General features: G+C 39.7%; 1 protein-coding gene across 1 annotated transcript; it reads right to left on the reverse strand.

Annotated features, from left to right (window-relative positions):
• Nucleotides 1-626: 626 nt before the first annotated feature.
• LOC149188889 (disease resistance protein Roq1-like) lies at nucleotides 627-1,253 on the reverse strand. The gene is made up of 2 exons (XM_089410074.1): nucleotides 997-1,253; nucleotides 627-900 (listed from the first exon to the last, which is right to left on the reverse strand). Exons 1-2 carry the CDS (start codon nucleotides 1,251-1,253, stop codon nucleotides 627-629), a joined length of 531 nt encoding a protein of 176 aa, XP_089266200.1.
• Between the last annotated feature and the right edge of the window lie 15,230 nt (nucleotides 1,254-16,483).

Raw genomic sequence — 16,483 nt, forward strand, 5'->3', positions numbered from 1 at the left:
TACAATAAGGCCTTCAAGTTATGGTCAAATCAAATATTTGAAAATTAGTTTTTTAAATAATATTGAAAAATAAATATTTACTTTTGTTAAACATTATAATTGCCATTGGTCAATGCTAAACTAATAGTGGTCAAAAAGATTAATGATGGTATATTGACAATGCATTACTAATAACTTTAATAGTATTAATGAAATTAATAATATCAATGTAATAATGAGATATAATAGTATTACATGAAATAATTTTACGTTATACTATAATAATATTCTTATTAATGTTGTTAACAACATTAAGATTATTATGAATATTATTGTTATTAATAACATTTAAGTAATCACAATCACATTAATCTTAAGCACATAGTAATAATAATATTATTATTTTTCTCATTAGTATTAATAATAATATTATTATTAGTAAAATTAACATATATAATATTTTTTCTGTATTTATGGGGTGAATTATATTATCTACAAAAACAAGGGATTACATAAAGAATTACGATAAGTCAATCAGGTCTCTTATAGGGAAGACAAGACCCAGTCAAGCTCCTAAGAAGTTTTCTCTGCAATATTATTAAAGAGCCTTTAACTACATTTTCTCTTACATCATCCAAAAAGCAAAATCAGGCATAACCTGAACTCTCCCTATTGAAGGATTGTGAACTATTCATTTTCCTATTGAAGAGTTCTTTTGCAAGGGTTGTTTTTCCTACACCACCTAACCCAACAATCCCTACGACCTGAACTTTTCTTCCACTCTGTGGATGTTGCGATAACACTTTTTCAAAATCGTTAACTTTTTGCTCTAAACTGGTTGGATATTTGGCTACATCCAATGGTTTATTCACATTTCCCAACACACTTTCAACCACCTTATGTAGCAGGAGGCCCTCGTCACTGGGGAAAAACAATATAACCAGTGAGAAACATAGTATGTGCATATCTATCAATATAAAGTAACACAAACACCGGGAAGGATGTTTGAACGCTTACCCCTTACACGCCTGCAGCTCGAAACCGCTTATGCCGGAAACTTTAGAAAGAGCATTTCGCCACTCTTCAATAGTGGCTGCATTGTGTCTCAGCTTCTTTTGAGGAGATTGAGGATCAGTTTGAGCCTCATACTCCGTCTTCTCTCCAAGTTTCTTCAGGGATTGTGCATACACAGTATCTTTGCCCTGGGTCCATCTAAGATCAGCGGGTTTCACTTCGTAAAACACTGGAATTATTTTAGCCCCTGACTTCAACATCATTAGGAGCTCATTTAGACACCAGGTTGAGTCAGCGTATCCCGAGGAAAACATGGCAATGTGCACAAAGGCTGTTCGAATAGCCCCTTCTATTTGAGACTTAAAATACTCTCCCTACTGCAATTCCTCCCGATCCAGAAAGACCTTCAATCCGTACGAAGAAAGCCGACAGTAGAGATGACTAGCGAAGGTCTTTTTGACATCGGGGCCTCTATGATTTATAAAAACAGCGGTGGAGGATGCGGCCATTTCCAATTTGGAAAATAGACACAGAGATAGTTGCTTAATTCACTGATAGTTGCGCCGACCAGCGCAAGTTGCTGAGAAACAGTCGCGTCGACCAGCCTTTGGTGCTTGTTGTCAGTTAGGCAGTTGTGTTGATGCCTGTAAGTGAAGATTAGGGCTTCACCCCAATCCTGACCAGTGTGTTCTACTCTTGTGGTTTTGACCCCATAAGCCTTTTGGATTGTTTTCTCCCTGATTAAAAAGCTACTTTTCATTTGGTTTTGTTTGCTTGTTCGCTTATCATCTTTCTACTTGATTGATTGAGTCATTGAGTGGCCAACGACATTAGGGAATCTAGTTGGTCTTCCATTCAGAAGTTTGTGAACTCACCAAGTCGGGTTGTAGGTGTGCTTACTCTTTGCATTTTGTTTTGGTCCTTTTTACGATTTTGACCTCTTTTTGCACAAGTTTGAAAAGTTTTCGTTTCCTTGCCTAAACACTTATTTTACAGCATGGATTATGTTTCTCGTCTTGTGTTTGGTAAAGTCGGTGTTTCATTGATCTGAATGAACTTCTCTTTTCATGTTTTCATCTGCTTGGAGAGCTTATTGTCTCGAGAACTTTTTCACTAAAAGATTGTATGCGAAAAATTTGTTTTGTTGTTTCATGAAAAAGTATGAATTCTAGCTTGTTCCATCATTATGTTATGATAATTTGCATCATTTAAAAGACTAGAATTGCATCGGCATTTGAAAAAGGAAGAGAATTTTTTGTTTTTGAAAGGACTAATAGATAAGTGCTTGTCAGGAAATTAGGAATTGGAATGCATTTTTCATTAGTTTATTTTTTGAAAAAGTAAGGTAGTGAAAGATTATTTCATTTTCAGTTGCTTGATTGTTTGCATTTGATTGAGTAGTTTCTACCCTCTCTAGTGTAGGCATTTCTTCGAATTGAGAGGGTCTTGTCTCATCTAGTTGCATTTAAGGCTTTTCTAGTAGCATCACTAAGACCTAAAAATTGAAACTTAACTCAAGATCAACTTTAAAATGAATTCAATTAACCTAAGGCGCATTTGACATTAACGATCATATCTAGAAGGTCTAGGGTAGAGATGTGTTCTGACGTCTTTAAATGTAGGAGCTATCGTTATTTTTGGCATTAGACAATGCTAGTACAGATTTGTGCTTCCTGTACCATCGAGTATATAACGAGAGACCCCACTAGGCTGCAATCCTTTTATCCTTATGAAGTCGAGTCGGCTGCCTTGCAAACGTGATACACCAAACATAGCATTCGAGGAGATTGCCTGCTCGTACTTCTTGGTTCGCTAGGAGGTATTTTGCAATTCACGGTTGCTTGGTAATCCTATTTACCTAGATCATCCAGAGCATTCATTTGATCTTTTTGACTCATTAAACTTAAAATATCATTCGAGCACTTGTCCTTTCAAGCTCGCTTCCAATCGAAAGCGATACAGTCATCTTTGTTTCTTTCTCGACTCTTAAAAAATGAAAGAGCACCAGTCTTTTATGTGTCTTAATAATTGATCACCCACGATCCAAAACACCCTGTTAGTATTTTTTGAGACCAAATCATTATTTTCCTTAAAAGAACATTTTAAAGCCTTGAAGTTATTTATTCCGTCGACTAAGACAAGGTCATCGTGGCTGAACTATCTGGCTCACCCAATTCCTCTTCCTCTCCTCCATCTGAAAGATCGTCTGAGGAGCAGTTTTCTGAGTTACCAGAGTCACTCGAGGACCAAAATGTTGAACTCACAATTATTTTGAGTGTTCAACCATTGCCATCTCGTCCTCCGCCTACTTTCGATACTGGTTCATCTGTTTATCTTGGCCCAGAATCTCCAGACAAGACGGTCAACTTGGACTAGTTATCTACCCTCTGAACCCTATGTTTGACCCTATTGTGATATCACCATAATGACCTTATAGTCTGTACAACCAGCCGAGTGTTCCTTTGGAACTATCCCCTCATACTCGTTCAACCATTCGTCGTCGTTTGTTTTCTAACATGGAACCCGAAGGCGAAGCTCTAGTCACATCTCTGGATGAGTCCGAAGTTTCTACTCCACACACTGTTGAGGGGGAAGAATTGTAATTGCAGTTTCCTCCCGAGGGTTTCCATTTTTTAGAAGGTATTCCCACTAGTTTTCCACCCAACTATGTGTCTTTGGTGCAGTTGGTTTCAGGTACACCTAGTGCCTCATCACTTTACCATAATCTTGTATGGGCATCAGGCGCTAAGCCTACATCAGGTCCATTTTTTACGAACACGACTTCCCAATAGGCTGTTACTTCAGTCCTAGTGCAACCACCATTCCGAGTACTCTTGTATCATCAATCCCAGTTACCTGTCAGGCACAACCGACAATTTCAAAGATAGTCTCTGTTAGTTCCTTCGTCCCGCTAGTTAGTGGCCAGGTTCTGCCATCACCTGGGGGGCAAAACCTGAATGTTTCTATGGTGTCAGGTGCCACTAATGTGAGCGGATCACAAGCTCACATGCTTGGTGTAAACCAACCTTCTTCTGGTATTATTTATAACCCTGTTGATCCTATTGGATCAAGCAATGTCCGGTACCAACAAGTTCATAATCTCGTTGATCTATCTGGATCGAGCAATGTTCAGTATCAACAGCCCTATGGGGCTCAAGTCCAATACCAAAATCCTTACATTCCATATGGTTCTCAAGGAATGTTAATCAACCTTACACCCTCTAATTTGGGTAGTACATCCAGCCTGGCTATGGCCAGATTCAGTTCAGTAATTTCCTGGGCACTATTCAAGTGCCCTTGCAACAATAAGGACAACCTCTACAACAACAAGGGTAGCCTTTATTACCGCAAGGGCAACCTTTGTTGCAGCAAGGGCTCTCCGCGCAAGATCAAGGGAAAATTATCTCGTAGCAAGGTCACCTACAACAACCGCAAGGTCAATCCTTACAACAGTTGCAACAAGCCACGCAACAACAGATGCAATATGCTCCACACACCTCTCAACCCATGTCCTCGCAAGGCCAACCTCTGCAGCCTCGGGGAAAAATTTTGCAACCGCAAGGTCAACCGTTACAACAGAAAAATGAACCAGGGCAACAACAACCCTTGTATACATATCAACAAGGTCAACCCTTGTAGGGGCAGGGTCAAGGTCAATTCTTGTAGCAGCAAACCCAAAATCCTCATGTCCTAGGTCAATAGTCCTGTCGGCCAAAGGAATCAGGTAAAAAATCCCTACGTCCAAGGGTAACAAGTGTATCAACCTTATTCCCAAGGACTGCAGGTCCATAATCCTCTTATTTAGGGACAACAGGTTCATCAGCCGTATGTTCAAGGACAACAGGTCCCGTATCCATATGTCCAAGGTCAACACGCTCAACAACCTTTTAACCCATACATTTCTTATCAAAAACCTATGCCTGGATAGTTCCAAGGTATTCAAGGTCAAAATCCTCCCTATTGTCAAGGTAATCCGCAATGGGGGCAGCCTTAGATGCCATATGGCCAAAATCCCCCACTGTGGGGCCAAAATCCTTACCAGCATGGATGGGCTCCTCCCTATGGGCCCACTTATCGACCTCCCATGCCTTTTAACACTCAATTACCTTTCTTGGCTACACTCAAGTTGCCAAATGTATCGCGCCTTATGAATGATCCGATCCTTCATTCACCGTACTAGCCTCTGGTGCTGTCCAAGATACCAAGTGATTACCTAAAGTTCGATGGAAAAGCTAAAGAAGATCCTCAGGCCCATGTGATGACATATCACCTCTGGTGCTCATCGAACTCGTACGTGGACGATTCCATTCGTCTTCGTCTTTTCCAATGAACCCTCACGAGTGCTGCAGTGAAATGGTACATCAAGCTACCTCAAAGTACTTACCATGACTTTAACTCTTTAGCCATGGCTTTCCTCACGCATTTTCAGCTGCCGATTCGATATGAAACTGGCACCTATTTGCTCACATCGCTTAAGCAAGATACTGCGACGCACATCTCTAATCACATCCATGAATGGAGACGTAGATGTCGCTTGATTAAATTCGAGATTGCTGATCAGTTGCTCACTGAATGGTTTACCAAATCATTTGTAGCCCCAATTGCTCATGATATAGCTATGGGTGGATGCGTTATTGAAGAGCAGGCCATCACTCGTGCCTAGTACTTGCATCTAGTTTACTCTAAGTCTCGAACATTATACAAGTTATTACCCAATGCTCCACAGCCATCATCTGATCCCGCAGCATAAAAGTCACTAGTTGTTCCTCCCGTCGATGGAGTTATTGGTTCAGTATCCTAGACCCCCGCTGAAACTTCTTCCAAAAAAAAGTCGATCTCAAATGCTGTCCCTAATAGTTCATCTCAGAATCCACCTGGCCCTAATAAAACCTTAGAGTTCCATGATGTCTAGTCTATCGCAGTGGATAAATCCTCGAAACGGAAAAAGAAAGGCAAAGGAAAAGCTAAAGTCGATGCCCCGAAATAGGGTCCTCCCAAATCATTTGCTGGCGAATCTTCACAATGGAAAATTTGTGAAGAAGATCACTACACTAAGGATTGTCCTCGACGATCTGAAGTTAGTCACCTGCTCAAAGGGACCCCTGCTATCCTCAAAGAGTTGTTTCCATCTCAGCAGACCCAAATGGTAGACCAACCCCAATCTGCTTCCTCCGGATCTCAAGTGTTCATGATGAGCACGCCTATTAATGTGGCTACCCAATCGAAAGACTATCAAACTCCAGCTTTGGCAGCTGGGAAAGAGAAAGAAGTTGCACCTTCTTCTTCTACCCCAAGTTCTAGCCCTCTGCATATTGAGTGCCCTAACCCTGATTTCGCTATACGGCCACCCTCTTGAGGTGTACTGCGGAAATCCTCGTATAATCCCAACGCCCGAGCTGCTCAGCACTACAATATTGTTGAGGATCTGGCTCAGGCGCCATCAGCCATGTTGGCTCTCGAGGTACTCCAAAGCTGCCCATCGTAGCGGAAATATTTGTTGTTAGCTATCGGGGGCATCGATCCCACCGATTCCAATTTGATATGTTTTGATCTAGAAAACCATGTTCCACAGCTTCCTCATCAGATTTCCTTTCTTATTTAGGTAATCATCAATGAGAAGACCATCCACTGAATTGTCATCGATGAAGGTACTTCCACTTGCATCATGTCAACCGCATCTTGGAAGGCTATTAGTTCCCCTGCACTGAACCAATCTCCGAACACTTTTGAAGCTTTCGATGGGTGCGATTCGCAACCCTTCGGTGTCTTACCTAACCTTGCCATCACCCTCAAAGGCAAGACAATGCAAGTCGAAGTAGAAATTGTTGATGCCAATCTCAATTATAATCTTCTACTCGGCTGAGGTTGGACTCATACCATGCATGCCGTGGCCTCCTCTTTATTTTGCTTGATTCGTTTTCCCCATCAAGGGAAGATTTTCATTGTCAACCAGCTGCCTTTCTTTGCCTCTTCCTCCTCGGATGGCAATGTTCCGTACATCAAGAACTCTAGTGCTCCATATGAGAGTGTGGGGGCAGGTCTCTTCAAATATTCTGCCTTAATGGGAATCTTTCCACTCCCACCTCCTCATGTTGCCTCTATCAACATGATCTCAGTCAAATATGATCCCTAGATCATACTTGCACTAGATCTTGTTGATACTTGGGCGAGGTTATCCTGCTTAGTCCCGCCGAAGTTAATTATGTGGAAATTGTTTTGGCTTCGAACTCTGCATCCTCTGATTCTCATGTGTTGAAGACATATTTCGATACGTACTCTCAATCCTTTTGTCTTGGCACTTTGGAATCACTTGATCCCTTAGTCGAGACCTTCCTTGCTAATGAAGGTATCATGGAAATCATGTCTCTCGAGGAACCACCATGCATCGATACTCATCAGCGCTCCTTGTTCCTGCCTCGCTTGGCAGTCATGTCTACCGCTTTCGAAGAGCCTCTTCTCCATTTCCGCCACTGATTGTTACTCATGAAGTATGGTCGAAAGGAAATTTGGGTAATATTACCCAAATGATGTCGATTGACAATTTTATCAAACTCGGTATGATTGAACACGTTCATATTGTGGTGTCTTATTCTCCAGATGAGATCAAGACATATACTCGTCTATTTCAAGAATTCTGTGATGTGTTTGCATGGTCATACGAAGAAATGCCCGGCATTGATCCTAACATTGTAGTGCACAAAATACCAACGTATCCGCACGCAAAGCCCCTTCGCCAACGGCTTCGCCCAATGAAACCTTGGATGGTCGTTGCTATTAAGGGCGAAGTTGAAAAGCTTATCAAGGCTGGGTTCATCTATCCCATCCCCCTTACAGACTGGGTGTCAAATATTGTCCTGGTGACTAAAAAACAAGGCACGATCCGCATTTGCGTGAATTATCGAGATCTCAATCGTGCCTGTCCTAAAGACAACTATCTTACTCCCTTCATTGATCAAATCATTGATGAATGTGCCGAGAGTGAGATCTTTTCCTTTATGGATGGTTTTTCTAGTTATAACCAAATTAATATCACACTGATCGATCAAGAAAAGAAACCTTTATCTTTCCATGGGGTACGTTCACATACAAGAAGCTCCCTTTCGGCCTTAAAAATGTTGGAACCATGTTTCAATGGGCAATGTCCTATGCATTTCATGATATTTGAAAATTGTCTAGCCTTACTTGGATGACCTTCCCACTCATTCTCGTAAGCTACAAGATCACCCAGACCATCTTCGACAGATTTTTCTCCGCTGCAGACGCTATAACATTCGGTTAAATCCGCACAAATGCGTTTTCTGCGTGGAATCAGGACGACTCCTTGGCTTCATCATTTCCAAGGACAGTATTCTCATGGATCCATTAAAAGTAGAGGCCATTGTAAACTTAACCCCTCCATCCTCACTACACCAACTCTAGAGCCTGCAAGGAAAGGCCAACTTTCTCCGTCATTTTATACCCAACTATGTCGGGTTGGCCATAGGATTTACCTAGTTTCTCAAACAAGGAACGCCCTTTGTACGGGACGAAGTGGCCCAAAAATATTTTGACAATCTCAAGGCCATCCTCATCAATGCTCCTTTGTTGCACCCTTCGGACTATTATCAATATTACTTCCTTAACCTAGTCGCGGCCCCTAGCACCATTGCTACGGTCTTGGTCCAAGACGATGATGAAGGTAGCAAACATGTAATCTACTACCTTAGTCAGAATCTACTCGACATTGAAACACGTTATGCACATGTCGATAAGTTGGCTTTGGCTGCCGTTAAGGTTTTTCAATGGTTTCGGCACTATATCCTTTTACGTATGACTACAATGATTTCTGAATGCAACCCTATGACTTATATCTTGACTTGTCAGTTGCGGGGCAGCAAGTATTGTAAATGGATCATCATCCTGCAAGAATTTGATTTGGTCTTCACTACAGCCACATCTAAGATGTCGCTTGTTTTCACCGAATTGATTTGTTCCCTTCCCTCCAAGGCTCTCCCTGCTGGTGCAGATGAACAACTTCCAGATGAGACCCTTTTCCTAATTAGCACCCTTGATCCATGGTACGGTGATATCATCGTGTATCTCCAAACATCCACATTTCGGTCCGTGTTGACCAAGGATGATCGCCGAAGGATTCAGCATCATTCCCAACCCTACCGTATTATTAGCAATACTTTATACTGTGTCAATGTTGATTCAGTTCTTCTTCGATGCCTTACGATCGAGGAAGCTGAAAGAGCTCTCAATGATTGCCATTTCGGGGCATGTGGTGGTCATATGTCTAGTTACGCTACAGCTGAAAAGTTCATTCGCGCTCATTATTTCTGGCCGTCTATCTTCAAGAACTGCATTCTTGTTGTTCGTAAGTGCCACGAATGCCAAATTTACCAACGCAAGGTGCGCACCCCACCCGCTTACCTACACCCCGTCATTACTATTGGTCCTTTGCCAAATGGGGCATCAATTATATGACATGTAACCCTTGTTCGGCGGGGGGGCATGGATATATTATCGTTGCTGTGGATTATTTCACCAAATGGGCCGAAGCGATGCCTACATATTCTGCAGATGGTAAGACGACGACGCAATTCCTTTTCAACCATGTTATTTCCAGGTTCAGTGTACCCCAAGCCATTGTCACAAACCATGGCTCCCATTTCAAAGATTACATGATGGTTGAGCTGACATCTGCATTGGGCTTGTGCCACAATGGCTCGAACCCATATTACCCTCAGGCCAGCGGCCAAGTTGAAGCCGTGAGCAAGGTCTTGGTCACAATACTTCAGTGTACTATTGGGATGCACAAGTCCAATTGTCATCTCATGCTCTTTTCAGCTCTGTGGGCCTACCGAACCTCAACCAAAGACATAACTGGTTTCACACCATTCCAGCTGGTTTATGGTCTGGAAGCAACACTGTTGATCGAATGCACGATTCCTTCTCTCAAGTTAGTTGTTGAACTCCTCACCGTAATATCACGCCAAGAGGAATGCCTCTTATATTTAGAATGATTGGACAAGACTCGTCGTCTCGCTACCTTGGTCATTGAAGCACAAAAGAAACGAGTCAAATCCCATTTCGATCAGTCGGTACCCCCTCGTGCATTCTCTGAGGGTGATTTGGTTTTATTATACGACCAAGATAATGATAAGCTGGGGATAGGAAAGTTCAAACTTATGTGGCATGGGCCCTATATCATGAAACACATTTTGCAGAAAGGAGCCTATGAGCTTATTGATTATGAAGGAAATCCTCTCGATAAGCCCTGAAACAGCCTTTACCTCAAAAAGTACTATGCGTAGGTCATCTTGCATGGTTACTTATCTACATTGGGGTGTGATTCATTTTTGTACAACGTGGTTTTGTGTGATAGTTTTCAAGCAACTTTCCTGTTCACTATGCTTTTCTTTCCTTGCAGATGTATGTGACTCCTCATGTTGGTTTCGCTGATGGTGCTTGTCGTAGTACCCAGAACCTATCATCCACGGCATGGGATATTTATGATTCTAATGGTGAATTTATCGACCTTCAAGGTATCTGCCTGGGTCGCACAACCAACAACATTGCTGAATACAGTGCGGTCATCGAACTGTTGTCAGAGGCCATCGCTCTGGGCATCAGAGAATTGGTTGTCAACCTGGATTCACAGCTTGTCGTCCTTCAACTTAATAGGCAATATTCCATCATGAACCCTCAAATATTGAGAATGTATCTCTGCATCCGTCTATTGGAAAGGCATTTTGATTATATTACATATCATCATATTCCTAGACACATGAATACATTAACAGATGCATTTGCTAATTACGTGTTGGATAGACATTTACGAAACATGTAAAAGATAAGACAAACCACTTGTACCATAATAGAAAGGAAAATACAACACACACACACACACACACACACACACATATATATATATATATATGGTGAGAATGTTTGATACATCAGAACCCTAAAAATAATATGTGTGTCTAAAATAACATCAGCAGCTCACAAGCCTCATACATTCGTGGCACGCAGGCCTCAAAAAATATGTAAGTGCTGGACCTAGGAACTAATCAGCATGGTGATCATGGTATCATGAGACGGTGTGTGCAACACGAATCAGCAATCGGTAGATCCGATCTGAGACTCCCACCGTGTGTCTCTAGTACTGACAGGGAATGTCTCCTACCCGAGCATACTCCGGGATACCACGAGTTAACCCCTCAAGGTTCCTCGCGATCTCCTCCTCGTTGTCATACCCTTCCTGATAAGGGGCAACAACATCGATAAGGTGGGGGATGCGTCTGGCTATCAGGGACTTCCCAGCTGGCTGCTCTGGTCCAACATCTACATTAACAAGAGAAATGTATAAGCACATATATACCAAAAACAATTAAAAAATCTCAAAATTAAAATTTTGATTTTTTACCTTCGTCATCGAAGTCCTCTCCATCTGGTAAGGGCATGTCTAGATCTCCACGGAAATCAATGTCGCTGTATTGCTAGTCCTCCATGACGATTTTATGTTGTCATAGATGTTGAGTCTTGAAAATGTCATTCATTTCCATTACACTTTCACTATTATGTCCATTATATCACCTCCATTTCACCTCCATTTCACTACTATGTCACCACATTCATCCCACTCTCATTATCATTGGGCCACATTTATGTTTTTCCAATCTTTATTAATTCTAAGCTTTTTAAGTGAATTTGTGGTTAAAAATTAGAAAATAATGTGCATATGCTTATACCTAACAAATGGGTTGAGATTGTTGACATGTGTAGGTTGAAAGGAGGCTTCTAGAAGACCCTTATGTGGCACTCTAAGGCCAAATTCAAATTTGAGTGGAAAGAATCATGGGATCATGAGGATATGTGTCATATCTCCTAATTATATTGTAACTCTAAGAAGACATGTGTCCTATTAGTTCCTATTTTGATTAGGACTCTAGAGGTAGAGGGAGAGATTCATGGACTCTCATTAATGAGATGGTTTCTCATCTTTTTTTATAAATAGGAGATCTCTCTCTTTCATTTGTTAGTCTTTTAGCTTGTGAGTTCTTAAGTCTTAGCTTGTTAGTCCTTAAGCTTGTTAGCTTGTGAGATGGCTTTGGAAAGCTTTGGAGAGCTTTGTTGTACTTTGTAATTTTAAAGAATTTGAATAAAGCTTTGATGTTCTCAACATGGAAGGAGATGTGAAGTAGATGTCATGGAGCATATTAGAATGTATGGTAGAGTAGATTTCATTTTGTAATTTTGCTTTGATTTCATTATGTCATTTGATTGCTTTCAAGTTTGATAGATTAGATTTTTCATTCATGCAATTTTAATTCATGCAAGTGTGTTCAACCGGTTGATTGTAGATTTGTTTTTCTTTACATGTTTTTGCATCAAATAGTGACATGAGATTTACCTCCCTGCTTACTTTGTTTTTTTTAGCTTTTCAATTTCAGTTATGCTTTGATTTCAGTCTTATTCATTTGCTTTGTTAGTTAGTTTAGATATCAGATTGCTCAAGTTATTGATGATTACCTCCGAAAGCCATAGCGAGACTAACTGGCGAGGGGTCAAACTATGAATTGATGTGATTTGATTTTAAGTTTACTTTTCTGCAATTAGATATCAAATTGCTCAAGTTGTTGATGATTACCTCTGAAAGCCATAGCGAGACTAACTGGTGAGGGGTCAGACTATGAATTGATGTGATTTGATTTTAAGTTTAGTTTTCTGCAATTAGATATCAGATTGCTCAAGTTGTTGATGATTACCTCCGAAAGCCATAGCGAGACTAACTGGCGAGGGGTCAGATTATGAATTGATGTGATCTGATTTTAGTTTTACTTTTTTGCAATTAAATATCAGATTGCTCATGTTATTGATGATTATCTCCGAAAACCATAGCTTAGACTACCTGGCGAGGAATCAGACTATGAATGATGTGATTTGATTTTACTTTTTATTGGTTTGCAGTTTTTGATTTGTTTGAGTGCAATAGCTTAACTTTTCTTTCCGTATTTAGACAAGCAACAGAGACAATGATTTCATGATCAGCATTTCATCTTTTTCTTGATTAAAGTAGCTGCATACTTACACTTTTGTTTAAGTAATAATTCCATCAATAACATGTTTTAAGATCTTTTGAAGTGCTAAGTTTTGGAAGTTACTATTAGGGACATAGACCTTGTCTTGAAATCTACATCCATACTTGACTTTTAAAAGTATTCTTAAGACCTTAGAATAGGATTTCCATTTGCATTAGATACTTTAGGAGATCAACATGAACAAAACCCCAAAACAAAATAAAATCTATAAAACAACGAAGTAAGAAAAAGGTTAACTAAGCACATATGGTGCACCACACTTCATCAGTTTACGATACCCAGATTGATAATTTATGTAGAGCAATTTAAGACGTTAAATTGACTACACATTTTGGTGCCGTTGCTAGGAAAGTGTAATTAGGAAACCTTATTTCTTACATCTAAAAAAAAACAAAAAATCTTGAGTATGCTCTTCTCCTACACTTTGTGTGATCTAGAGGATCAGAAAAAGGATTGTTATGTAAATTAAAAAAAAAAATTATTATTAATTCTTGAGTATGCTCTCCTCCTGCACTTTGTGTGATCTGGAGGATCAGAAAAAGAATTGTTATGAAAAAAAGGGAGACAAAGTAAACTTCATCATTTCAATTGGTTCAACACAAAAAAATAAAAAAATAAAAAAAAAATGAAACCCAACTGCTATGATAGGTTCAACTGTCCAAGATTGACTGATTATGGTTTGTAGTGGTCCTCAAAACATTGTATCCTGTTTTAATAAGATTTTGCAACTTAGCTGCGGAATGTGGCCTGATTCCGCAGCTAGTTGAGAATTCCGCAACTGATTTCAAGGTTTAGTAAGTTACAGGCGTCCAATGAAGAAACCGACCACATGGGCATCTCCAGAATTGTCCCGACATGGATCCTATCCTACTCACTCAGCTCAGATCAATAAAAAAACCAGCCTAAGACCTTAGTCAAAGTCCTGTTTTTAGCATGTTTTTCTTGAAGTCTTTGTTGTCTAAAATTGAAAATCATTAATTCTTATTATAAAAATTTACAATTTCAGAGAAAAAAAAGGAAAAACAATCTATGGCTATCCTCAATCCTAGCTTTCACTGTGGTCTCAAAAAAAAAAAAAATCTGCAAAAGCCTTCTCTAGTTGTCTGCCTGACTCTTGTAATCAGCAGTAGCAAGTCAATGTTAATGAAAATCTTAAACACTCATCTATATTCCATCCATTGCTGGAGTATCATCAACATTGTTACAACTGCTATTTCTCATCTCAATCATTTCTTCCATCCCTTCGTCGAACCGGAACATCCCTAGTGAGACCATACCTATATGGAGATGCCTGCCAACATTTATGAGAAAATCAGTGGCCTTCCTTGTGTACAGGTTAGTTTGTAGGTATTTATGATGCAGGACTTTTGCAACAAAATTGTGAACGAAAGAAGACTCTAGAAGCCAAGCTGCTTTTCATTATTCGCATCTGTGGTATTAATGATATACATCCAATGACAGAGAAGCTACTGCATTTGAGGCAAATCTTCAATGGCGTCTTCCTGAAAATGAACAAAGCAACTGTGAATATGTTGCAGAGGAGTGAAACATATGTGACTTATGGCTATCCTAATTTGAAGAATATTAGAGAGCTGATTTACATGAGACGTAATAGAAAGATAAACACGCAGAGGATTCCTCTGACAGACAACGCTGTTATTGAACAGGTTTTGGGTCAGTATGGAATCATCTGTATTAAAAACTAAGTGAAGGTTTTCATGAATCATTAAAGGTTCCAGACACTCCAGATTGATTAAGGCTATGTGCATTCCAAAATACATTGCCCCAATTCTTCAGCCCTGTCATTGTGCCTGTGTAATACACCTGACAGACAAAAAAAAAAATGCGCAATAGCTGAAAAAAACGTCAAACTTAAAACCCACGATTTGGCCAAATGGAGGAGAATTTGGAAAAAATAAAACATGGGTTTTTCGCCAGTAGGGTCAATTAGATAACCCAGAAACCGTTTCAAGAAATTCATGGCGGTTTAAGATAATTTCTCAGTTCTTTGGAGCACATGTTTGCGTGCCGCTTGAAAAAAACGGAATTTTCAATTAAACGAACAAACTGTGATTTAATTCGGAAATGAGAATTCTAATTTGATTATGTACTGGCATTTACTTCACCATGTCTCCCACTTTTTATTGCCATTCATCTATAACTCATTAACACCTGTAATCCCAATTGAAGACGGCTCTGCTAGTGAATTAATTCCATTACATGAACCAGTTGAGTACGCCTCTTCCAAACTGATCTGTCAGCTTCAACCGAACTTCTCCATTCCACCTGTTTAACAGCTAAATTGGATAACTTGACCAAGTGAATACGACTCTTTTACATCCATATTGCTTGGACTATGATAGTGGAGTTTGAGTGTATAACTATTCTGTGTGGAGGAGTGATCGCTCTCGGTGGTAGAACTGCATGGTATAATGCATTAAAGAGGAGAATGTGAGTGCATTTCAAAGACGTGAATGAAATCATTATCATATTTATTTACTCATTTTCTACTCTTAAAAAACCAGTCACGTGAACTTTATAAACGAATGAGTGGTGAAGAAGATAATTAGTGGATTATTCATTCAGCATAACTCTATTTTCAATTGGTGATTACGGTAATGGGTAGCGTGGAGATGAAGAGTTCCTCTTACAGACCCGATGGACTCAAAGTATGATTTAGATGGTACTTTCAAATTCTCGCTGTTGAAAACGTGAATGAGGTAGACAAAATTGGCCAATCCATATGATCATCCATATTTTATAATGAACAGGGCATAAACAATAGAAAATAAAAGCATGACAACAAAGGGAAATGGGTTGTTTTATGATTTAGAAACTGGAAGGAGTGGAGGTTTTATCATGATATGCCTTCAGTTGTTTATCAAACTATAAGTTGAAGCTTTGTTGCTCATTTTCCTTAGCAGTTTTGTGTATTTCAGAAGTCTAATATAACTGCTACAATAGTGTAATCCTCGAAGTTTAGTCCTGAAAATAAGTTATGATAATCCTAATACACTTAAAGGCTCAATAAGTATTATCTTGTTTGTTTTTCAAGTGAGATTTTGGGACTGTTTGCATGCTAATTTTGGGCTGATCTGAATCATATCAAAGTCTGGTGCATTATAATGGTATTCTTGAAATCATTGGTTTTCGTTTGATCTTGAAAATAATCTATTATTTCTACATACTAGCTCTTGCATATTTGCACTCTTGCATAAGCATCTTTTTGATAGTCGAAGTGCTCTAAAATTGTTCCCGTGCCTACTTATTAAGTAACCAAAAGATTGAATTCATCTTCAAGGTTTATGATTCAGAAGGTAGTAGGAAAGTGACACTTCGGATATATCTTAAAAAAAAATTAAAAAAATGAGCAGCACAAGAGTAGGTACCCTAGTATTCCA

This window comes from Pinus tabuliformis, chromosome 3_1 (genome assembly GCF_031772625.1).
Source record: "Pinus tabuliformis cultivar Carrire ecotype Pingquan chromosome 3_1, CPIR1, whole genome shotgun sequence".
Taxonomy (NCBI): Eukaryota; Viridiplantae; Streptophyta; class Pinopsida; order Pinales; family Pinaceae; genus Pinus; species Pinus tabuliformis.